This window comes from Enoplosus armatus, chromosome 1 (genome assembly GCF_043641665.1).
Source record: "Enoplosus armatus isolate fEnoArm2 chromosome 1, fEnoArm2.hap1, whole genome shotgun sequence".
NCBI lineage: Eukaryota > Metazoa > Chordata > Actinopteri > Centrarchiformes > Enoplosidae > Enoplosus > Enoplosus armatus.
The window spans coordinates 18,125,175-18,151,332 of record NC_092180.1 but is presented as its reverse complement, the minus strand read 5'-3'; the positions used below and the strand labels follow the sequence as shown (position 1 = coordinate 18,151,332).

The following is a 26,158-nucleotide window of genomic DNA, read 5'->3' as shown; positions in this document are numbered from 1 at the left end:
ATCAACAAAGTTTCAGTAGCAGTGAGGGAGCCACCTGTTTCTAACATAAATACAACATCAACTGAACTGATATATATATATGTTTTAGAAGGAAAGTCTTATCTATTTCATTTCACAGAGTTTTTTGGATCTTCCTCATTATTAGGTATATGGTTAGCATGTATGTTACAGTACAGTACTATGCATGTGGTCAGTGTACAGTCCAGATTAAAAAGTAAAAGTGCTGAATCTGATGTAAAGTGTAACATTGTCATCTGTTTAGTCTGAGTGTATTGATGTAAAACATGCTGATGAAGTGGAAATGTAAATATGAGACTCGTGTGGCTGTCCATGATGTTGTAAATACTGTAGCCTGTTAGTGTGAACGTTTCAGAATGTAGAGAAAACCTTTTGATTCCTTGTGACAACTTTTCGACTTTTAAAATACACACTGTGACATAGTGAAGCATCTGTATTTGTTGTCTACACAAAACAGCAGGTTAGTTGTTTGTGGCCTAAATAAAAGTCGATAATATGGTTAATAAATGTGACAGTATATGTATATGTGTGCAATGGTCCCTCAGTTGTACTCTAGACATTGTAATAATGTTACAGAGGGGTCAGAGGTCAGGTGCAGCACAGTAAGCGGGCTTGGAGCTGGTGCACATTTAGACATGGAGGCCTACCTCTGAACACACTCATACCACCACTTAACAGAATATATACATACATGAGTGCAAAAACACTACAACATCAGATTGACACGGGTTTGTCTTTATTTCGTGACTGATTGATATTGTTGGACAGTTACAGTCTGGGTTTTGTGAACAGATTGAAGAGATCAAAGTGTCTGTGTGATGTAGGGCTGGCTTTCAGACTTACTACTTCAGGGAAAATCTAAAGGCAGGGTGGCTTAGGGCCTGCTGGAGAGGCTGGCCCTCTTTGTCCTGGCAGTTTGAGGAGTAAGTAAGAATGGAAATTCAACTTGCTTGCAATGTGATTGCTAGGATTTATTAACAGTATTAGCTTCAGGTTGGGTTTGTGCTAATCTGACCCCACAAGCCAGAATTTTAACTGTGGTTAAGAAAGATGGCAGTAAAATGTACTGTGGCATCACAAAGATCCATCCTTGCATCACAACTGCCAATGACCAGCTACAGTACCCTGTCCTGACCCAGATTTTAAAAACTTTTGTCTACTTATAGTCTTTTTTTTTTTTTTAAAAAGACCAGCCTCTACAATGAAACTGTCTCAGAAGAATGCCAGTGAACAAATCCACCAGTCATTCAATGAGTATCATTAATAGCAATAATATGATTATTTCATTTTATTAAAGAGAAAAATAAATATCTATGACTTTGCATGAATTGTTACTTGAATGAGCCATACAGTAGTTCACTAAAACACCCTCCTGAGCCTTTGGGAGCATATGGAGAACAGTGAGTGGGTATAGGAATAAGCTTTACTTCTAAAATGTCTGAATTCCCCTTAAAGTTTCATCTACTGTAATATTCTTCTTACACACAGTTTTGCCTTTGTTGTTCTACTGGCATCCATGTTAGCACCAGATTCATGTTTCATGGCTGTTGCTAAGTAACTGGTAAGTCTCATTGTGATGATGAGGGTAGCCAGCACTTCTTAAGACAACAAAAACTTATCAACAGCTGTGATTAGTAACGACTACAGGATTTCTACATAGTAAAATACAAGTGGTCTTTGGACATATTTTACAGTAGAGTACATTAGCGTAGAATAGTATTGCTGTCACAAATTAGACCAAATCTGCACATTTAGCTAGCATGTGGCATGGCATCCCCTACAGATGAAGCATGGTACAAATCCCTCTTCTGTCATATCTCTGCCCTGATGTGCTTTATTAAATCCTCCACTACAGGACCGGTACCGGCTGAGGGGACTTTGACAATGGCTTCGTCTGTGTGCCTCGTTATTGCAACAGTAACATTTTTCAACATCTCCCAATATAAAAATAAAATAAATAGCAACAATGTATGTATAACATATTGTATTATATCTGGGAAAGATATTAAAAACTTTAAAGCAAAAATATTCCCTTTCATCTCATTACACATCTATATTTCACCTCATATCCCTTTTTCGTCTTGTTGTTCGGACAGTGAGAGCATCTACTGAACACGTTGCAGGAATAAAAGTTTTTTCTGCAATGCCTTTGGAAATTGCCTTGTGCCTGTTGTACAGACTGCAAGTATCAGAGGAATCCTCCAGATGGCGATGATAACCAGCTCATGAGAGTATTACAGCAGTGTGTGGACTTTTTCTGCTCGGCCCATTTTTACAGGAGCTGAATGTGTGTTTTATCTCTATGATAAGTTTAACCTCAGAAATCACAAAACTGCAAAAACCCTTAAGAGTCTGGGTATTGTCACAATGGTTAATCAAACATAATCTAACTACAACATAGTGCCTGACTCTCTGCTACTTAACACAGCAGAGAAAGCTATCTCCTCTCTCTGTCATGTAGACGGGCTAAAGAAGCTACTGGAGCGTGATACGTTGACTGGAGTGGTTGGATTCAGGAGGAAAGGAGACAATGGGAAAGAACAGAGGGGAGGAGAGAGCAGGTGGAGACAGGGGGGAAGCACAGAGCAGTGAGGAGATAAGAGCGAGACAGAAGAGATATTTTCTATTTATTGTTCAGCTCCTGTCTCAGCCGGCAGCCCACGGCCGTGATGAGTGCAGCTCCTTTCCCACTGCCGTCCTCTGACAGCAGGAAGTTGACGTTACACTGAGGAGCCAGTTCATTTACTGTCTGGTGCATGATCCCGGAGAAACTAAACGAAGACAAAAGATTTGACATAATGTTAAAGAGCGAAGTGATCAACATCGTACCAAATAGCAAAAAAAAAAAAGAGCCAGTGTGAATGCAACTTTGAGAGGATAGGGAGTTAGTCAACAGTTGCATGTTTAACAAGTTTAACAACAAAAGGGACAGGCTCTTCTGGTTGTGTTAGTTCTTAGGAAATTATCTATGGCATGTGCTAAAACCAACATGACTCAATTATCAATACCATTCTTTTGGTAAATGATTCGTTAATGGAGCTTTTGAGGCGCCACTGGCTTGAATAAAAGAAAGGTGGAGTGAGCGATTTCATTCAACCTCAGGTGTCTCTCTTGTATTGTGCAACTGTGTTACATCTGCTCCTGCTACTTCACCTGCCCTCCCCCTCTCCCTCCCATCCTGTACCTGAGTGGCTCTCTCCCAGAGCTGAGCCCACCAGCAGCAACATGTTCCATAATCAAGACCTCTACTAATACTCAGCCCAGCCACTTCCACGCTGCCAGATCGTAGTACTACTTCAGCTAGTCTATGCTTCCAGCCTTAATATACCTACTTATAGCTATCTGGTTGTTTCTTGTTCCCCCATGTTTTTTCACTCTCCCCTGCAGTTCCACTGTCTTCTGTCGCGTCAGCCTTGCTCCTCTGCTCCCTTGGATCCCACTCTGGATCCGCCCTCTTTGGCCCCAAGCTCTCCCTGCCTCAGCCCCGGATCTCCCCAGCCATCGACCTTAACCCCAGCCTGGATTCCCAGCCCAAGCTTCTCCTTGCTCTTTAAATAAAAATCCAGTCTTCCTCATACCTGGTCACATTCTGTACTTAATTAGTTAAGCATTAGTTAAGCATGACTCAACAAGTGCAATACATATATAGTCATACACTACAGTGCAACACATCCATACATATATATACATTGTTACTGTATATATATATTTTTATATATATATTTTTTTACCTCACTTCACTTAAATACTGTAAATGTGTATATTTTTATCTTCTATTTCTTATTTTTATATTTTGTACATACCTTTAGTTCTAAACTATGCTATTTTTCTACTCTGGAATGGGAGCACCGGTACTGTACAATTTCCCCCCGGGGATCAATAAAGTATTTCTGATTCTGATTCTGATCAGCATGCAATAATGCACGAGAAAAATACTTAATTTAATACTTAAAATGATTTAACACTTTATCAGTTTCTGAACCTTTACTCATTGTTATGTCAATTGACAAGGTATGAAATTAGTGTATCAGACCAGTGCATTTCTTTGTACATGAAATAAAACTGTTGTCTTGCCTCTTTTATGCATTTAACTTTATCCATCTTGTAAATGTAAAAGCACAAACTACTAACAAGGACTGCACAGAGTTTGGGTGCAGTTGAGCCATACTGTTTGTTTTGGGAAGATCAACTACAACACAGAGTCAAAAAAGTAGTAAACAAGGACACTTATTTGTTGAGCTGTAATGGCCTGCAGCTCTTCTCATTATTGTTGTCCACAACCAGTTGAGCCTGCCTTTGTTTGTCTTCGTTTGTCTTCTGCATAGTGACTTCACTCAAATGCAGTTGTAATGTAAACAAGGTGAATGTGTCATCAGTTGTACTAGAACATAAAACGAGTCCTTTAGACTAGTCACTTTACCACATGACAGAACAGTCTGGTCACCATGTGTTACATCTCATTGTTTTGTATGAGTAGTAACTGATGAATTCAACTCACTGTGGATGTAGTTTGTAGAGTGTCCCGTCCACCCCTACAGTGATGTTCAGGTGGTCCAGTCCTCGATTCTCTCTGATCTTATCGACCACGGCCGCCATTCCTGCCCCACACAGCTGAGCTGCACGATGTGACACTGCGCCACATACCTGTATGTAACAATGAAAACCATTATCATTATTGCAACACTTATCAGACTGTACCTGCCACCGTTTGCTGAGCCAGAAAACATCATATCACTCCACAAACGCTGACAGCAAATATAACTTAACATGTCTGTTTCTGTTAACCTTTGTGCAGTCACATATGCCTGCCTCTTTCACAAGACGAGCGTGATAACAATGTATTGTGGGGCTCGGACTCTTTCACAGTGTCTACTGTCCACTATATACACTCAATTGCCAGTTTTATTAGGTACATCAAGCTAAAACATATGCAGTCCTTCAATAAATCCTACTTTCATGAAGATTATAATGTTCAGTTTTTGTTGAAGCTGTTTTAGAGGTGTTGATACAGCTCAACAACACCATAAACTACAGCCTCCAAGTTAAATCAATACGTCTCTAAAACATTTTCAACAAAGTAGGATAAAAAAAAGAAATGAATGAAAGTAGGATTTATTGCAGGACTGCTGTACTAGACTGCAACTGTTTTAGCTAGGTGTACCTGGATTAGCTGCTAAACATGCTGGTGTGCTAAGGTTTTGATTGGGTACAAATTTAAAAAACACATTTTGATATAATGTTTTGTTATGTGCACACATACAGTATGTATCTTGCTATACGTTACCTCTTTGACTATGATACTGTCATCACAGGTGCTGTCCAGCCCCAAGTGTTGCAGGATGGATCTGACCTGCAGCAAAGCCAATCTGTCACTGGAGAAAGACAAGAAAGACGTTAGCAGAAGGGAAATAAACTCAATCAACAATCTGAGTGCAATTTTAAAGGATAAGACCATCAGTAGCCTAACAGTGAAATAAGCAAAGATCATTTGTGCAGATACTGTTCTACAAGAGATGCTAATGGAGTGTATTCGACTGGCGATGTTGCCACGTTGGCAGCTCTGCAAGTTGAGAGACAAAAGTCCAGAATACTTTTCACCCCCTTGAGTAATGCATTCTCTAGACACAAACAAACACAGTTAATTCATTTTTTACCTCTCTATCTGTGAGAGGAACTTTGTTTCGAAGATGCCTCTGGTCTTCAGTGTTTCTGAAATCTGTCCTCTGAACAGGAATCCTCTCTTTGTCATATCTATCAAGATGTTCCGTACAATTTCGCCGAGATACATGCCGCTGCACATTTTCTCATATCTGTAAAACACAAAACATACACATAAATAGACACATGCCTCCACACATATTGGAAGTCATTTATAAGGATATGAGTCCAGGAAACAAAGTTAATATGCTAGGTGTTTGTGGCTTGGAGAACATGGCCATAATATATATATATGTGTGTGTGTGTGTGTGTGTGTGTGTGTGTGTGTGTGTGTGTGTGTGTGTGTGTGTGTGTGTGTGTGTGAGAGTGAGTGAAGGGGAATTTAACCTTTGTTTGCCTGGATTGAGAGAGAAGTCATCCACAGCGCGGTCGTACTCTGTCCTAATGTCGTCAAGGCAGCCGTTGTCTCCGAAAGCCCCCCACTCCATGTTGACACACATCCGTCCCTCATCTCCCTCGATCATCTCAACGTTCTTCATCTCCTCCATGTAGCAGGCATTACTGCCAGTGCCTATAAACAGACACATGCGTTACATGGATAGAGCAAAGAAAACTGATTATCAGAAAGAGTCAATATAAGTTAAACTAACCAGCGATCAGTCCAATCTCACAGGTGGGTTCTTCGTAGGCACAGGTCATCATGGTTCCCACTGTATCGTTCACTACAGCCACTACATCCAGGTCAAACTCCTAAAGAGGAAACACATAATATGATGCAACATCACAGTCTACATTTGTGCACACATCGCATGTTTAATTGAATGATGCTGCTCCTCATATGCTACCTCTCTCCTCTTTATGGCCTCCCTCAACAGCCCCACCACATCTTCTCCTTCACAGTCTGTCGCCTTGAAGCCCTTGGTCCATGTCACCAGGATGCCCTGTGCGCACACACACACACACACACACACACACGCACACACACACACACTTGAAACTTGGCATATCTTGCATAGGATGCTGGTTGTACGTGTGCTTATCAGTGGGCCCCTTTTGCAGAATCAGCAGGTCCAGTTTATGACACAGCTGAGACTCTAAAGGGAAGTAAGAGATGATACAGTATGTCAGAGAGGAAGGAAGAGCTGTGCACTCACAGCATCCAGGCTTGTCTGTCGGCAAGGGAACGAGAAGGTGAAGCCCAGAGGAAGACGAGCGTTCTTCATCCCCATGTAGTCCAGGAAGTCACTGATACACTGCACAATGTGATCAAACAGCTGAAAGAAGAAAGATATGACAATATGTGAAACTAAAATACATATACATATCAAAAACATTTGTGATATTTTGTCCCATTTTGAGCCTCCAGTGATTAGTTTGTTTCTTTACTTACAACCTCCAACATTAGGTGCTTATTACTGCCCACATTAATGCTCTTAATATGGTCATGTAATATTAAGGAAATATACATAGAAAGTAAGTGTGACAACAGTCCTTTAATGTTGACCAATGAGAGAGTAAAGCAACACAAAGGTGCTGCTACACTGCTCAGCACTGATCAGTCACAGCAGATATTTTGCCATGGACGGCTGATGGATAACACATGTTATGAGATCACTGACTGAGGAGCAACATGTTTGACTTTTAACTTATATATATATATATATATATATATATATAGCCATGAGTGACATCTTTGTTCCCTATGTAATACAGTGTTTAAATTACCTTAAATATACATTGGGCTGGGCTAAATGCCGCTTTAGTAGAAGTTCTTGAGTGCTGACAGACTATGGCTGTGTCACTATTCACTATAATAAATTATACAATTCTAAACTACTTTTTAATGATGAATTGTGAAATAATCCACTACATAAGGTATAGTGGACCTTACCTGACAACACTACCATTTCGAGAGCACACTATGTACTGGAATGTAAAGTGAACAATTTTGGACACAGACCATATCTCATCAGTTTTACTTTAGGATTTAAACCGCTCCTTTAAAAAGGCCATGCACACCATGCCATGCTAATTAGACCGCTGTTCGGGTTGAAGGTGAGCAGCGATATGCTGGCAAATGTGTGATATCACCAAACTACACATACTAATAAAAATGATAAAAGGTGCAGGTTGTCCCGTTGGAGAGTGGGCAGAGTCTTGAGGAGAGGTCCAATTAGGCAAAATAAGTAAAAACACCTGTGAAATTACAATAAAATAGTACCATTTCTATTCTGACTTTCTTGTCTTGTGTACCACAGAAGAAAGAGAAACAGATGGAGGAGCGAGAAAGTGAGGATGAAAGGGCCAAAAGGTGACAGACAGGATTATCCTCAGCCAGTGCACAAGAGTTAAGTTCAAATCTACATTTTAAAGAACGTCAGCTCAATGCTAATCTCGACCTCTGTGTCTGTCTACCTCTAACCTATACACCTTCTTCCCTGCCTCTATCCTACCTTCTTACCTTGGAGCCAACAAGCGTCACACCCCCAACCTACTCTAACCTTTACCACCAAGGTAACAGGAGGTTAAGTTCAAAGTTTCTCATCCATCCTTCTGACTTTTACACAGATTAATGGATCAAATGACTGATGGATCTCACCTCCTCTCCTGTGCCCTGCATCACTTCTAGAGGAATAGCGTAGATCTTGTTGTGCATCTCGACTGTTCTCCTTTTGCCAGAACGAATCTTGACCAACAGAACTCTGAAGTTGGTTCCTCCTAAATCCAAAGCCAGGAAATCACCATGCTCTAGATAACAAGATGGGTCGACAAACAGATAAAACAGTTACCATGTCAAACACACACACACACCTCAGAGATATGCCTTGTGCAATGGTATGAGCAATAATAGATTATCATTGGCTGAGGGCTCTGTCAATCACAGAGGTGTGAGACATGGCGTGAACCAGCTGTAATGACCTGCCAAGCTGCTGAGTAATGATCTCAGCTGCCCTCTCTTCTCAACAGACACACGTGTACAGTCACAGGACGCTAGCTTGAATATTTAGGTGTATGTGTGTGTGTGTGTGTGTGTCACCTGAGCCATCAGGAGTGCTTTGTACAAAGGTTGGCAGCATTTTGACAGTAGCAGAGTCCTGAGTGCTCTTTGAAAGGCCATTTTGAATCTCTATCCTCATTCTCTTCTTTACCTGGAGAAATGAAGGATACCTTAAATAGTGAAGTAGCACACACAGTGAAAAGATGGACAAACACACTACAGTATCACTCTGTCCTCACCTCCAGCAGTTGTTCAGTCGTCAGGCGGAATTCAGAGAGTGTTTGGGCAATTTGTCGCGAGTGTTCGGCGAGTCGGTAGGCCACAGCGGTCACCATGGCTGCTCCTTTTCCACTGCCGCTCTCCGATAGGAGGAACCTAACATCAGAGTCCGGGACCAAACGGCGGACTGTCTTATGAAGACGACGGGCATATCTGAAATAGATATACGAGAGTTTTAATAAGAAATGTGGCCTTCTTCAGACAGAACTTACTACATACATACTCATAAAGACGGGACTACATGCACAAAATAATGTATAAACTAAACTAAAATAAATAACGTCTGACAGCAGTTCTCACAGCAATGAGATGCACCATATCAAAAAGGAAATAAATCTCATTTAAGTGCTGATAGAGCATGTAAAACAAACACAAACTCACACATTCTTATCTTATCTTTAATCTCATCGTCACTCACTGTGGGTGCATCTTGTATAGAGAGCCATCGATGCCTACAGTAGTTCGGAGTCGTGCCACGCCTTTGTTCTCCTTCAGCCTTATTAGGATGCCTGCAAGCGTGGCAGCTATCAGGTTGGCAGAGCGGAAAGACACAATGGTGCAAACCTGTCGGAGGAGCAGAGGAGAGGAATTCATCAAGCAGCACGTCCAAACTGCATGAAATGAAGCACCTTTTGGTTGAAGAACCTCAGATCTCGGTCTGGCTTTAAATTGTTTGTTTGATAGCACGACATTAAATACTAGAATATACTTTCACCATGTTTCACTAATTTAAGTGACAGATTCAAGTGCTATTTCAGCAACAATACACACATGCTGCACAGCGATGCAGTCGTCAGCTGAGGGCTCCACACCAAGTCTGGTTAAAATCTCTCTGGCCTTGGACAACCCCTCCTTACTCCTAAACAGGGAAGACACAGACAGAGAAGCTATGATGGACTAGAAATATTTACAATTAAAGGTTTTACTGTTCGGTGAAGAAAATGCATGGTATTTAAATGTAGTGTGGCTTACTTCTCTATGGCTGAGATGTGTTTGGTCTCAATCTTCCCCTTAGTGAGCAGCTCAGGGGTGATCCTTCCCTCAAACAGCTGGCCCTCTCTGGCCATCTTCACCAGGATGAGACGAACCAGCTCCCCCATGTACATACCACTGACCATCTTCTCAAATCTATGACACAGAGAAAGAAGAAATCAGAAGTGGGTCAAACAAAAACCCAGAAACTTCTGGCGGAGCATTGGATAAATATCACTATACCATACTCCAACAGATAGCTGTTCTCTAATTAGTCTATTAGTTAAAGATGCCACTAGTTGAGTTCTTAGCAGCTGAACCTGAAGCAATAGGCATCTCATATATTTTGGGAAAAAAAGACTTGGCCTCCCACATGGAAAAAACAAGGGCAGAGAGCCAACAAGGAGCTCTGGCTTTTTCTCTGCTAGTCTTATTAACACAGTGCGGGCCTTCTGACAACTTGTGTAAGCAGCAAACTTGTAGGATAACTTAGATCTCAAAGCACATCAATCATCTACATTCTTCTACAGATAAAACAGCAGGGTTGGAGGCACACCACTGCTAGCCTTAAAGTTTCTAGTAACTACTTAAAAATATATATATTTTACAGTAATTTTGATAGATCTTTTTGTTTTAATATAAATGAATAAACTGAATAAACATTTGCAAAATCATATTAATCCTTCTCTCCGCCTAGAACAACAATCAACAGCTGGGTGAGTAACTGGCAGCTAATCATCGGCTGAAAAAGCAGCTCATTTAGATTATCTCAGGGATGAGTAATTTGGGTTTGACATACAGCTGTTTCCCAGGGTTGAGAGAGCCTCGGTCGATCTCTCTGTCAAACTCTGTCCTGATGTCTTCCAGCCTGCCGTCGTCTCCGAAGGCTCCCCACTCAGTGTTCACACACATCCTGCCCTCGTCTCCCTCCACCAGGTCAATGTGACGCAGCTCCTCCATGTAGCACGCATTGGTGCCAGTACCTAAACACAGAGAAACACATTTCCTTACAGTTTAATGTCATTTGTATTCTACAGTTATTTCCTTGCACCTCATAAACAGATGGATGTTGACTCAGACTGATTCTGAGTCACATTGTTATGTGTGCGCAGTTTATTTAATATTAGTTGGACTAATTTCTATTCTGCTTCTTTGATTGGTTTGGAGGGCATTGGATTCCACTGTACTCAAACACTCTTGAATTTGATTTGTCTCTCAACTATTCAAATTGACATTGCTGTAGTACCGATGATGATGCCGACTTCACAGCGCTGGTCATCGAAACCACAGGTCATCATCGTTCCAACAGTATCGTTCACTACTGCCATGATGTCAGCATCATAGTCCTGAAACAAATGAAAGCACTCACATGTAAATAAGTTTTTGACAGCTATGGTTTGCTGTCATGTGTGCCATTCTGCATCCCAGTTTCAATTAAACCAAAACACATTAGGATGACACAACAACACAAGGCAGAGCGCAAATGAGACAAAAGATAAGACTCACTCCACGTTTCTTAATAGCTTTGTTGAGCAGCTTGACGACGTCCGTTCCCTCCACTCCACTGGCCTTGAAACGCTTTGTCCATGTTATCAGAAAGCCCTGGAGACAAACAGAGAGCAAGCCGGAGGGAAAGTGAGAGAAGGAAAGTGATAGATTTGATGCTTAATGGAGAGTTCTCCCTTACAACTGTGGCAACTTATAATGTAAATGGATGATAATCTTCAGATATTTAAATACAAGATAATAAATGGAAGAAGTTGACTGTACAAGTAAGAAAGGCACTTCCCAGTCTGACTACTGCTTAAGAACCTTGATCAGTTGATCAATTAGTCAATCAATTTTTAATCTTGTCTTGCCTCATCTAGTTTGGTCTGCTGGCAGGGGAAGGAGAAGGTAAATCCAACTGGAAGTTTCTTGTCTTTGATGCTGTGTTTTTCCATGAAGTCACTGAGACACTCTGCCACATGGTCGAACAGCTGGAACAGAGGTAGAGAGAGGGAGGGGTTGTCCCATGTTGAGCGGAGGAAACTGAGGAGATTCTGTGTGTGTGTGTATGTGTGTGTGTCTGTATGTCTGTATTTCAGTATAAACCTACTCTTGTTCCACTGCCATGTATGATGTCCTCTGGTGTGTCATAGATTTGACTCTCCATCTGAACGGTCTGTTTCTTCTCATGGCTCACTCTGACGCGGAGGATCCTGAAGTTACTGCCTCCCAAATCCAACGCAATGAAGTCTCCCTTCTCTGTTGAGACAGGAAAAAAATGGGAAGATAGGGAGAGACAGGAAGTGGAAAGATAGAGGGGGAGAAATGTCAATTAGCAGTTAGGTAGACCTGTACGTTGACATTTTAATTTCTAGCAGATGGATTGTCTTCATTAAACGGATAATAAAGTTTCAGCTTCAGTTTTCTTCATAGGCAATGTGTTGTTGACATTACTGAAGAACACATTTAACTACCACAGCTCAGTACTTTACTCAACAAGAAGACATACATTATCAGCAGGTCTTCCTTGTTTAAGCTTAGCAAACAAATACAGCTCTCACTATTACTCGACAGTGAATTAATATCACACAGTGTGCGATCTATAAGCAACATGAGGAATGTATGGGAAGATAAAGGTGTTTCAAATAGATTTCATCAGAAGTTATGTCTCGTCTTTGGGCTAAAGCTGTCCATCAACTCCTTTCAAATACAATAAAGCAGTAAGTAAGTAAATAAATGCATAGAAACTAATGCTTGCAGTGTATCCATGTTAATGTTATATGCCTGCATTGTGTGTTTCCTCATGTCAGTATGCTGGTGTGTATACTGTCAAGATGAACTTCCTGCATATTTATTGGCTAATGACTGCCCAACCCCACCAGAGGCGTTCTGGTAGCCATATCACCAAGAGCTCATCAGTAGTGATGCTTTGTGAGTACATGAAACCATCATTGTACATTGGAGAAAAAAAACAGCAAACATCATTTATACTGATAATGTTAAAAAGTTGTGAGATACTCATTACGTCTTGAACACTGTAAGAAGTTATTTTGTCAAGTAAATATGATCTGAATGAAAGGAAACTAGTGTGTTAAAATGGAAAACTGGATAATTCGACCCTGTGTGTGTTGCTGAGTACAACTTTTTCTCACATGACCATTTAGTTCATGGTCACTTGTCAGTAAGTAGTGACTGCAGTTTATTCTTTCTGTCTGAAATGGGAACATAATTGGTTTATAGCTTCCTTTGCTTATTGTAGCTTATTAGTGATAGGACTAAGAGAATGTACTGACCTTTGATGAAAAGTGATTAACCACGCAGTACCCCTGAACTCACTGCACACTCTTACTCTTATTCCTTAGTGATCCAGTTCAAACTGTAACTCTTCACCTCAGGTACACAGTTTGTTTAGAAAGTATTAACAACATGTCCTACATATCAGAACGTGCTTGGTGTTGCTGCAGCAGACGCAGAGTTTAAAGTAGGGAGCCCATTCATTTGTATATAACTACTTTACAAATAGTCAATCTTTACATGCTTTCCTAAAATGGTTGGCAATGATTGTACACAATGATTAAATATGTAGAAAAGTCACATTATGTTGTTTCTGAGTAAAGGTTATGATAATATTAGAAACAGAGTGCAAGGTCGGGTCAGTGGTGCAGACCGACTGATAATCTATCTGACAGGAATGTAAACATAGTAGAGACGATGAGTAAAACAATAATTTGATAGTGTTAGTTAAAGTTGTTAGAAAAAATGATTATTATTTTGAATTCAAGTCTTTTCTAATCATTTTAAATTCTCTGTTGGTCAGTGGGAACAGAGAGAAGCGAGCCACGGTGTAACACTGTAATGTTATTTTCCATGGTGTTATCTATGCACATATGACTATATAGTAGACAATGAAACATATTGTAGCAGCTCACAGTAAGAAGATGGCGAGACATTACCTGTCTTTACCACCGATTTATCAGGTGAAGAGAGCACGGGCTAATTCCTGCTCTCTCTAACTAGACAGAATAATAATCCCATAACTCAGACTAGTGTATTGTCTTCAATCACTTTGTCACTGTCTTCTCTAACAATGGTAGCAGGATTAGAGCTAATCTCTGACGCGTGTGTGTTTGTGAGGTACAGCTCTCACGTTGTGGACTTAAGATTTCTTTTGGGCCAACCTCTGTTTAAATGTACGGGAGAGCAAGAGAGAGAGACAGCTTTGCTACCATTAATATTCAGCTGACTGAGGTCATAAAACCTGTCTCTCTTTTAACGTGGACGGACACTCTCCTCCCCAAGTACATCACGTACAAGATATGAACAAATTCTGACTCACATTCACGTGGGTTACAAGGGCAGAGCGACTGCAGTAAATTAGGATTAGTCAGCAGGCGGCAGACAATGACAAAATGACAAGGAAAGAGTGGAATGACAGTATTGCACAGTGCATAGTACGTGCAGATTATATGTCAGGTAATGTAAGCAAGAGATCTGGGGTGCCAGATGAGGAGTAAAAGACACAGTAAAAGATACAGTATGGTACTTTGTGACACCCATTTCCTACAAGCTACACATTTCTCTGCATAATACAATTATCCATCAGTAAGGTGTTGTGTTGCTCATCAACAACTGACATAAACTGACATAAGTGGTTCTAAATTTAATCCAACTATGTGTGTTATGTCTGGTTAGCACTGTTGACTCGCAGCGCCAGAACTGTCTGTATAAGTCTCACATGTTCGCCCTGCGTTACTGTGATTTCATCTTGTTTCCTCCTACATGCCAAAGACATACAGATCAGGTCAACTGGGGACGCTTCATAAATGTGAGTGACTTTCTGTCCTTTGAAAGCTGGGACAAGACCCAGCAACTATGAAAAGCACATAAACTGACCTTTTCTACCTCTCTCTCCATTGCAATACACTGTCCTGGTGACTACATGACTCACTTTAATGTTGTGTATAGTAATATATTTTGAATGTAACTACCCAGACCTGAGTTGTATTTTTCAAAATGCATTTTATTTCGCCTCTGTTACAAAACAGTCCTTCCTGTCTCTGCTTTGTCAATACCTTTATTATTTGGATGAAGCAGAAGTAGACTACATGCTGTGAATGGCCCAAAAAGAGGAGAATAAAATTGAAGGTGCAGCCTGACCTGAGTTGACACTCATTCATACAGTGATAAAATAGGCTGGTTTTGATACTGATACTTCATCATAGCAAGTGCTTGATCCAAAGGGGGTCAGGTAATCCAATCATGGCTACAATACGGTTTAGGAAGTACTAACCTGAGCCATCAGGGATTGACCGCACAAATGTTGGCAGCATCTTTAGCGCAGCCGTGGGGTGAGTGTCCCGACCCAGTCCTTTGACCAGCTCCCTCCGAAACCGCTGCATGATGTCCCGTAATGTCTCATCAGAGAAACGCATGGAGTACAGGTACTTATCGATCTGACAATAAACAAAACAGAAGGATTGATCTTTTTCATCTTAACCATTAATCATTGACCTGTAACCACAACAAAAGTATTAATATCCATGTGTCACATATTAACATCCCCACACACACACACACACACACACACATCACCATCCTCTGACACTAATCTCTAATTCACTTTCCGTTTCTAATGTCAGTAACTGAGATTTACTGGGTTTGCTAATGACATAACCTTTATTTTCTGTAAGCATGACGATGCAGTGAATATGACTAACTCTCCCCATCCCACGTGTGTGTTTAGTCATCCTGAACGGACTGCAATAAAACTTAATTGATCACAGCCCTGCTTAACCCAAACTTAATGTTGCTTTGCTGCAAAATAACTGAATGAGATTATGGGCAGCTCTTTGATTACACCTATCATAATGTGGTCATATCGTACAGTCAATATCTAATAAAATCATCATCAGTGTGACACACAGCAAGACCAGGAAGTACTCAGTGCTGTTATCAAGGCAATATTGCCCACAGAAGGGTGTTCCTTGTGATTTTATCATGTGTATGACAGTGATGAGTAGGGACTAAGCAGGAGAGTCTCTAACAAATAAATAATAGGGGAACAAAAGTCACAAACTGGCTGTCTTATCACCATGAAGGTTACAGTAGTACCAAATCCACCGATAAAGCACAGCCAGGTACGTCTGGACATACTGTATAACTTGCCTGTTGAAACTGCCCACTGTGTAAACTGTTGCAGATACAGCACACAACAGGCTAAGCCGTCTGGCCTTTCAGGAACAGGATGTTAAACAATCCTGGTGAAATCCATTGTTGCATCACACTCTATGATGAAGCAAAGGCTTACTTTATTCTCGAGTGCGACACACCAAGAACAGAACTCTGGTTAAATGTCATGTTGGCCCATAACTGGATTATCATCAGTCCGTTTCATTACAATAACTCCAGGAATATGTGAGATACATATAAAATACTCACAGGGTCAGTACACTTCACACAAACATGCTCAACATGATTCAATATTCACACACAAACAATGCTTGTATTCACTGTGACGTCCATGTGATAATTTACTCATTGTAACAGACATCGGGTAGGAATGTTGTAACTTCCTGTACAGCACTGGTCTTTGGTAACTGGTTCAGGGCCATACCAGTTTGGGTGTGAATATAGGAAGGAATTAACGTCTGCTGGACACAGAGATAGATTTTTGCTGACAATGAAGGACAAATTTAGTGTTTTTGACTGTCAGTAGACATTTACCTTATTGTACATATCAATAAAATTTACACAGGTGTTGATATGATAACCATGTGCCAGAGCATGTGAGTTAAGAGTGTGACTTTAAGGGGTCAATTTGTCTTTCATCATACATGAAAGTAGATCTGACCAACATTAATAATCTGCAGTGTAACCATGCAGAATACAGTACAAACAAGTGGATGGAGAGTCACATAACAGCACCGTCCAACTGTTAACTACTCGGTACTGTAGGTGTTACATTCCTTATATTATGTCTAAATGTGGAGTCTGCCTCTGGGATGAAAACTCATTAGCATATGCTCTTGTCATAAGGGAGCCCACAGCTGACCTCTCACCTTCATTTGTACTGTTAACCTGCTGGACCGCGCCACAAGCAGGTCCACAGTCCACCCTGAGTTGTATTATACACAGAGGTGGAGTCGGTGGATGAAGAGACATTATAACTACAGTGACATGCTGGTGCTTGACAATGCCCTCCCCCCAGCATCTGCTGTTTCTCACACACACACACACACACACACACACACACACACACACACACACACACACACACACACACACACACACACACACACACACACACACACACACACGACAGTGTGTGTAAGGCACCAAACAGGTTAAAATGCAAATGCTTGTGTATGTAGTTTTTGCATGTGGTCTGTTTAACCCAGGTCAGCTGTCCAACCAGATGAAATGAAAGCGGAGTTGAGCAAGAGCTACTGCACCACAAACATCTGTAGTTTCTGCCAATAACATCTCATGTGGAGTGTAAATGTGAAAACAATTTAATATCATGGCTGAATATGGAGTAGTAAACCAGAGTAAATAAGAAAGCTTTCCAAAGTTTGCATTGCCCTGTACTGACACATTCACACTTTGTAATGTGAAATGGTTGCGAGTGCTGGTGATTCCATTGAGAATCAATACTGTCTGCAGCTCTGTGCAGTTTGTAGCTCACTGTTTTATTTCACTGGTCCTTGTGGTTCAGTCCATCCATCTCTCTTCAAACGCTCTGCTTTACATAACAGAAGTGTCTGAGTAGCCGACAGACACTGAGGCCTCACATCAGCTAGAGACCATCGTTCAAGCTAACCACACCCTAAACGAATGCTAATTCAGGAAAATAACACAAACTTTGCTTGTCAAATAGTATATCATATCTCAACATCATATGAATAATCACTGACAGAGTAAATTGCCCTTTTTTAAATGAATTGAGTTGGACCTTGGAATCATTCTCTTCCATCCAACATGATGTTAACAAGGCTTAAAGAGGAACTCCACTGATTTTACACATCAAAGTCTGTTAACAGGTGTTGCGGAGTACAACTGCATATGTGAAGAAAGTTGTATAAAGCCTTTCGTGGCTGCAGAGGGAGCTAAATTGCCTCAAGTGATGTCACTTGAGTCAGTGTTGGTTTGGGCTGAAGACAACAAGTTTGAAAATAAAAGAAAATCTGCGGTACAGTTAGAAAGAAGTGAGATTACCAGTGAATGCTAAACCAGTGGAGTACTCTTTTAAGAAATGTTAGCCAACCATTTGCTAACATGTTAGTCACAAAATGTAATAAGTTGATATAGCATATCGAGGTTTGATGATTTAGAGTCTACTTTGTACCATATTGAGGTCACAAACTACATACATAAATCTTCTTTAAAAAGATAGTTTTTATCTTTGTGAATGAAGAAATTAAGCTTGTATTAGTTTAGTACGGGTCGTGTGTCATGTGTCTAGCTGTCAGCTGATAAACAAACAGATCCATTCATATTTGACGCTTCAACACAGGGATCTATTTAAGCCGCCAACCCATTCGGCTCCTGCCAACTGCTACACACTTCTGCTGCCTGCCAGTGCTGCTGCTCTTAATGGTTATATTGCTCCCATCATCACCTAGTCTCTTCCTGTCGGCAAAAAACAATACAATTGTATAACCATTCATATGTTTTCACTATTGGCATGAGCCAGCCACCAGTTTATGTGCACTCAGCTAAGTAACTTGGATTCTTAATCAAATGGCCTGTTTAAAACAAGAATATGTTCCTAATCAGCTAATTGAATGAGAATGCATTCTTAGCTTAAATAACAATGTGTTCCTGGCTGACCAGCCTGGTCCTGGGTCAGAGAGGGGGAGGATTAAAAGCAGGTATTGTCCACATTTCTCCACATCAAACTAAGAGGAATCCACTGAACCCAGAATAAATTGAGTTCCTTCTGCAGGAAAGACATTAGCGTCTATGACTCAGCACTCTGCAGCTAGAAACCATGCCTAAGCACTTTATCATGGCAGGGCATCATCTGATCTCACATAGCCCGGATAAATGTCTCTGCTGTGGGTTGTAGAGAAAATACTGTGCACAATGACTGTGATTCATCTCAATATTTTATATAAAACACAATTTTGTCTGTTTAATAATTTGATCTTTTGACCAAAATAGGGGTTTCCAGTTTTTCCTCTAGCAAAGTGACATTCCCTGGTGAGGAGACACAAGGCCTCTATGACGTGAGCCTGTAAGCATGAGTCCGTAAAGGCCATGTTTTCCCCTCAACACACCTCTGACACACAACTTTCTCTGGTGGCGCCTGGAGCATAGTTTAAGTTACAGGAAGAGATCACACTCTCGCTCTCTCTCTGCCTCTCCTTGCCTCCCTTCGTCTTCCCCCTTTCTCCTTCTCCACACCGTTTGCATTCTTCCACTCAACAATGCCATGTTGTCCCCGTTGCCGCGAGTTGATTCGAGGAAGCACTGAAACCTGACTCCATTGTGTACGTACGTGTGCACGACATTGTGCACACACAGCCTCACCATGTGGAAAAATACTGTCCTCTACTCTGCCCTCTCCTGCACCTTCCCGTCTTCCACACACACACACACACACACACACACGCGCTGAAACACTGCTTTGGATGCCCGCTAACAGCTCACAGTGTATCAGAGAGTACAGTCAAGGACACTGCAGTGGATTGAGTGAAGTGGAGACGCACTCAGCTGATTGAGGTTCTTTGACAACGACAGATACACACAGTTTGTCTGAAAACACATTAGTGATGAGATTATTTCTATACTTTCACTTATGGTTGCTTGAATCCTGAGCTGTATGTTTCACAATGTCGCAACTAGAGAAGTTGTTGAGGCCCAGACAAACCCTGCTCTTTGAAATGCTTCAATAGCTACACACCTGGCAGAGTATGTGTGTGTGTGTAATCCCCCCCCCCCCCCACTGTCACCTATGGTCACATGGTTCAAAGCTGGCCTATTTTAGGGAGGCAGGAAGAGGAAGAGAGCAGGAGTAAAGAGGGAGGGAGATGTGTTGTATTACATCAGATCCTGGCAGCTGATAACAGTCTTTTACCTTTACAGAGTCTGATCTGACTTTGGCACACCTGGGAATGACAGCTTTGTCCATCGCTCTGAGTGACTGGAAAAGCATGGTTCCTTCAATACACACACACGCCGCTCTGAGGCCAACTTAAACTGGTCCAGTCAGTTTTATAGCAGAAGTTGTACAGTGGGGGCTGCTCAGCTGAGAAGGTATGAAAGACACACATTCACGGTGTTCACCTCATGTCACGCTTCTCCTCGTTCACCTTGAACTTTTTCATATTAAATCATGCTTTAAAACTTACTAAAAGAAGAGACAAGAATCAGCTTTAGGGACTTTTTTCTCATTTGCACTCTATTATATCTATTATTTCCTTATTATTTTAGCTTAAACACACATTCATGCTACGCAATATAGCCTTTTAGCTACAAGCAAAGCATGTGAACATTGGGTAGGGGCAGATATGGAGACAAGGGAGGTCATGTACGTCTGACCTACTGCTACATCCCGCTTTTTTTGTTGTTGATTTTTTGGGGGGAAAAAAGAAAGAAGACAATATATTCATAGAGTTGTCACAGTAATAATGATCATATCAGAGGGTCTAGTTGTTAACTGACTCATTAACAGAAATGAAAGGCTGGAAATTTGTGTTACTGAGTAGCTGAATATATTATCTTATAAAGGCCTCTTAGCTCTTTTTCTTCTTTGTACTGAGTGGTGAAAGTTTAGGTATCATTTTAACTTAAGTATATAAAAGAAACTCAGTGACCACAGAACTAACTTTACTCATTCTTGTCAAGTTCTACCTTCTCATCTCTCTGCTCATCTGCCCTTTCATCATTGCCTCTAACTTCCTCTCCTCTTCACCACACCTCTCTAAACTTACATCATGGCACCAATTACACTCCCGTGTCGTGTCCTTATACACACACCTTACTACACAAACACACACATCCCAGTGGGGTTTGTCACGTCTCACAGAGCCGGGTTGATTTAAATCTTACTATTAAAACGCATCTCAGTGATCATGAAATGTCTTGCACTTCTCCTCCAACATGTTCCGTGTTTTATTGACTTCCTGAAAGAGATTTCCTGACATGTGCTGCACTAGAAAAACTCCAGTCTTACAGCAAAGTTAGGATGATGGCAGTGTGAGTAAACTCAATGACCTCTACAAACACATGCTCTCTGCTCAACCTCTGCTGTATCTTCACATCAGTCTCTCTCGCTCACACAAGCACAATGTCAAAATGGAGGCAGAAGAAACAGAAAGCACTCACCTTTTTAACCTGGTCATCCTTGAGTTCAGTGAAGTAATAGGCTAGTAGCTGGGCTGCAATCATCCTGGTCCTCTTTCTCTCTCACACACACATGCAGACTGACTCAAACACACACACTCTGTCTCTGTCTCTGTCTCGCTCTCTTTCTCTCTCTCTCACAAACGTTCACCTACAGTCAGATGGAGAAAAATCCAAAATAAAAAGGTAAAAAAAGGAAACTCAAACTCTGCTCTGGCTCTACGTACATACAGTCTCTCACACACCGCAAGAGATATAATAATATCCTGAGTCCAATCCGGTGTGGTTTAAAATAGACAGAGCTGCTTCATGTGCTGCTAAGACTCTACAGCTCTCCTCTCTCTCAGCGCATGTGAGTGAAGCCAGGAAGCATGAGTGAGACAGCAAGTTTAGCTGCAGGAGGCAGAGAAAGAGAGAAGCAGGGAGGGCCAAAACAGGAGCCCTGCCCACTATCACTGAGCTCATTGGTTAGGAAGTGTGAGTGGCCATGGGGGGGGTGAGTGCCACATCCTCTTTTCTGTGATTGGCTGGTCTGCCAACGCCTTGGAGGCAAACTTAGTGATGGAGGAGGTAGAAAGAGGGGGACTGTCTGATTAGGGAGGGAGGAGGGGAGGTTGAGGGGGGAGGGACGGAAAGAGGGAAGTAAGGTAGGGAGAGAATTTGGGTTTTACTGTTGTAAGGAAGTTATAAAGTCACATACCATTGAGCGCGTGTTAGTGACAAAATGACTCTCACAGTCGTAATACGAGTTAAAGCACTCTGTAGCTTATCATTCAATAATCAATAATGGGGAACGGATGTTTGGCATCTCTCCTGGCTTTACTGTCTGTATGAGGATGGGAGTGGTGTTCTTTGCAGGTTTGTACGTACTGAGGGCAATGTGCAAACAAAAATTAGAAGTGTGTTTATGTTTATGTTTTTTATGTTTATGTTTTTTTTGTTTGGTCAGGCAAATTGGCCACATGGTTCATGGTCAGGGTTTCCCCCAGAAAATAGTTCAGCTGTGGTGATGAGCCTCCCAGATCTTGATGCATTTCACATATTTGGCCATGTTTAAGTTTACACTTCTACGTTATGTATCTGCGGATGAAGGTCTATGTTTTGATAGTTGGGTTTCCTTGTCATATAATGTTTTGTAATATTCTTAATAAGTGTGTCAAAAGTCTGTTGTCCCGTCACGTGTGCTTATTAAAAATTCATGCACCCACCTCCCTGCGTGTGAGACTATTTGTACTGTGTGGGTCTCTGTGTCCAGAAGCTTAGACAATAAACTATGTGTTTGCAATAGAGATCAGTGTACAGATGCTTAGACTTCTTTTCATTTGTCTTTCTTCCTCTTAAAAGTGCAGAATAATTCAAAAGCCGTCCACTCCAAAGGCCTTTATATAATTCAGAAAGGAAGACACTCACTCCATCCCGGCGGTCAACCCATCAGACAGCCACTTTCTCTGGCTCCACTGTGCTTTCAGACAGACGTGACATCATCATCACAACAACAACAGCTGTGTGTTGTCTGGACTCTCCAGAGAACAACCACAGAGGAGCTGTAATCCTTTATACACTCAATATGTGGGAGTTAATTCAACCTTAATACTTTATCTAAAAGGCAGCAGTGCGGCAAAATGAGTCGCCAGGACTCCAAGACATTTTATACAGACAATGCTTTGTAACCAACTCTGACTTCTGAATTCATTATGGAAAAGTTTATGCAAAAATGAGGTTTAAGTAAAAGCAAGAATCTTGTCAAATGGAAACCAACAAGTGGCACTAATTTGGTTTTCTTTACAAAAGCGTTAGCAAAAGCTTTAATTTTAAAGGTATTTTTGTCAACTATTGAAGCAGAACTGATTGAACTTAAATATGTCACAGCTTCCAGCACACAGTAAAACACAACATCACATCTGAAGGTAAAATGTATTTCTGTTTTGTTAGACAGAATACAGTGCAGAACTGAACTGTACCGTTTACAGGAAACTCAGACCGTTGTACACAACACCATCTGTGATGTTTTAATTTATTAATGCATTCCAGACATTTCACTGTATTTTAATGGTGTGATTTCTTTTTTTTTGTCATTGTACCCATCTGCCTTCTCTGTTTGTGATTTCTTCCTTCCCGTGAGTGCCATTCCACATCCTCCTGCCAACCTGCCTGGACTTGTTGTATTCATGTGTTGCATTGAGCAGCAGTGAAAGTGGTGCTGCTGACTCAAAACACAACTGCCCTGGTTGTATTGACAGTAGGTCTATTGAGAACTGAAAATGAATTGATAAAACATCATGTCATCTACATTTGGCCACTTATCCACAGTAAATTAGAACAACATCACCTCTCTAAGATTCATCAACCACTGCTGTTTTTCATGTCAAAAGTCCTCTTTGGTCAAATACCATCAAGATCTTTATTAGATATTTATTTTGGAACTGAAGAAGAATTTTAACATTTCAAGTTAACCAAGGAGAAACAAAGAAAGCAAAAAAAGGTGAGAGAAAATCAGTTAAATCTGCAGCTCTTTCTCTCTTTAGTCTGCTTAATTTTAGGGCTATAACATCAGCCACCTGTTAGCATGTTTCTCATTATAAAGATCACAGGAAACTGACCACATTGCTAGCTAAACTGATGCTACAGATCAGAAGCTATCATTAGCCACCCTGCTCCTGCTACAGGCTGAGGCATGACAGTAAGTTAACCACCAGCACAACTTTCTTCACTTCATCGTCCGTTTTCAGAATATGTTTGCAGCCTTTTTCTACAGACTCTCGAGTTTCCTGCCATTTCTCAATCCTCACCCCTCCAGCAACAATGACAGCACCACAACTAATCCCACGTCTTCACCACTGAAAAAGCAGTTATTACTATTACAAATAATCCAGATCCCAGCAGTGTTAGCTCCTCCAGATTATTATTATACTATCTGGATAATTAAATTACCTTCAATGATAAAATTTTCCCATGATCAAGTGGAGCCGGCATCCAACAGTTGTCCCCACAGTGATGTTTTGGGACATTGTGGCGTCTCATTTTTCCACTGTCCACTCCGTATAGAGGTTCAAATCCCGGCTTCAAGCTTCTATTCATTGTATCTTTGGAAACAATAAATGGGAGTCAAATATGAAAGCCTGTGCTCCCTGAAAACTACTGCATGTTGAAAAAACCCAGCACAATCCCACCAGAAAAGGGCCAGAGCTTGTCCTTTTGTAGGTCCCGAAGAACCAGCGTCTCAACTGGTGAACATTTCTGTTTCTGTGTGCATGTGTGTGTGTCAAAGCTCTTATTGTTGGTTTACAGGGGAGACAAAGACACACACCCACATACACAGAGCATTGAACACAGACACACAGACACACAAAGAAAATGAATGTATAATAAATAAGACTCACACACCTTGCTCCCTGAGGAATGCCCATTCACTCTGAGAGATTTGAGGCGCATTTGAGGTTATTTCAACTAAAATAAAAGCTAAAATACAAAAGGGATGTGTACAACAGAGAGGAGGAAGCTGAAACAGCATGAAAAGTGATAGAAAGGGACATTAAAGGAAACAGAGATCAAGGACAGAAGGTGAGAGGAGAAGACAGCGTGCCAGCTTCTGTATCAGTCACCTCACTGCTCTGTGCTGCAGGAGCTGCAGATTCAGCAGCCCAGCTGTGTTTGTGTGTCGCTGCATTGAAGCTGCAGAGTCAGTGCATGTGTGGTTTAACTGTGAAGCTACTAGGTCACTACTAGGACAGTGTGGGATTACCGTGCTCTATGTGTGTGTGTGTGGGTGTGGGTGTGACGTAGCCCTCAGCTGGTAGCAGTCTCACATGTTAATCCCTGACAGATTAGCTACTGTTTCACTCCTGTTAGCACGCAGCCTTTCTCAACACATTTCCTTCCTCCTTTCTTTAATCCTCCTTAATTTGTGTCCTTCCTTCAGTCTTTCTTACATGCTGTTTTGGTTTTGCTCTGCATTATTTCCTGTATTCCTTGCATTCTGCGGCTTTCTCCCTGTCTTCATCTTCAACACATCATCTAATCTGTCATGAATGGATTAGCATAAGTACGCTGATCATTGCACTGCTCAATCCCTGTCCAGTATTGTCAAATCAGTAGTTCGAGATTATAATGCAATTTGTAAACACAAACACTAACTGTAATTTTTACAAAGACATACTGTACGCTTGACCTCGTAATTCAGGTCCTTAGACTGAAAAGTTACCAACGATACTAAAACCCTCCATCTTCAGTTCACTTGTTTCATCAAACTTTTTGCCTGCACAGTTTATTCAGCATGTACCGTGCAGACAGACAGATAAAGACACAGGCAGGTGGGCAAGGATCCAGCAAGACAGATAAAGCAGACAGACATAAGGACCAAAATGGCACAAATGCACAGACAGAGAGACAGACAGGCGATCACAAGGACAGAGAGTCAGTCCAGATTGACAGAACAGAGCGCTGGTTGTGTTTATTGTTGGGAAATGTGGTCAGTGGCATTCCAGTCCTCCTCCTGCCCTTCATCAATACTGAAATACTGCTGACGAACAAACACACGCACACACACACACCCTCTCTCTCTTTTATACAATATATTTTCTAAAGTGACACTAAATATATATAAAATAATTTATTAGATTATTGTGTAGGAATCATCTGGTTGAAGAAGCGAGGAACTTATAAACCAAATTACTGATGCACATGACTGCAGTGTAAAAGTTGAATAGAGAGACTTAAAGACAAACACACGTTAACATACACAGCAAGAATGATTTTTGTCTTGTATAATTAATCTACCTAGATGTTTGTATCCTTGGCAGCTATTCGCAGTAAAAATCATTATAATACAAAGCAAATGGGAGCTCATTGTAAGGAGGCAGTGTGTATGAATGTTTGGGCAGTAGAGGATGTTCAGTTCTT

General features: G+C 41.2%; 1 protein-coding gene across 3 annotated transcripts; it reads right to left on the bottom strand.

The window, feature by feature from the left end:
• Positions 1 to 732: 732 nt before the first annotated feature.
• LOC139282342 (hexokinase-1) lies at positions 733 to 21,559 on the bottom strand. 3 transcript variants are annotated; one of them, XM_070902042.1, is made up of 21 exons: positions 21,242 to 21,559; positions 15,204 to 15,366; positions 12,024 to 12,172; positions 11,785 to 11,904; positions 11,432 to 11,527; positions 11,172 to 11,271; positions 10,725 to 10,908; positions 9,926 to 10,081; positions 9,725 to 9,812; positions 9,372 to 9,517; positions 8,914 to 9,106; positions 8,714 to 8,825; positions 8,276 to 8,424; positions 6,831 to 6,950; positions 6,522 to 6,617; positions 6,327 to 6,426; positions 6,064 to 6,247; positions 5,673 to 5,828; positions 5,303 to 5,390; positions 4,517 to 4,662; positions 733 to 2,789 (listed from the first exon to the last, which is right to left on the bottom strand). In XM_070902042.1, exons 1-21 carry the CDS (start codon positions 21,302 to 21,304, stop codon positions 2,642 to 2,644), a joined length of 2,757 nt encoding a protein of 918 aa, XP_070758143.1. In that variant the 5' UTR covers positions 21,305 to 21,559; the 3' UTR covers positions 733 to 2,641. The 3 variants fall into 3 exon arrangements, with proteins under 3 accessions (XP_070758143.1, XP_070758226.1, XP_070758311.1); XM_070902125.1 differs by having other exon boundaries at positions 9,725 to 9,809; XM_070902210.1 differs by lacking the exon at positions 11,432 to 11,527.
• Positions 21,560 to 26,158: the final 4,599 nt, after the last annotated feature.

Bases quoted from the DNA above. Each gene is read 5' to 3' on its own strand.
- LOC139282342 (XM_070902042.1), bottom strand. From the start codon at position 21,304: ATGATTGCAGCCCAGCTACTAGCCTATTACTTCACTGAACTCAAGGAT. The intron at 12,173-15,203 runs GTTAGTACTTCC...CTGTCTCAACAG, and splicing joins GTCAATCCCTGATGGCTCAG to AGAAGGGAGACTTCATTGCG. The intron at 5,391-5,672 runs GTAAAAAATGAA...GTCTTTCTCCAG, and splicing joins TTCCTCTCACAGATAGAGAG to TGACAGATTGGCTTTGCTGC.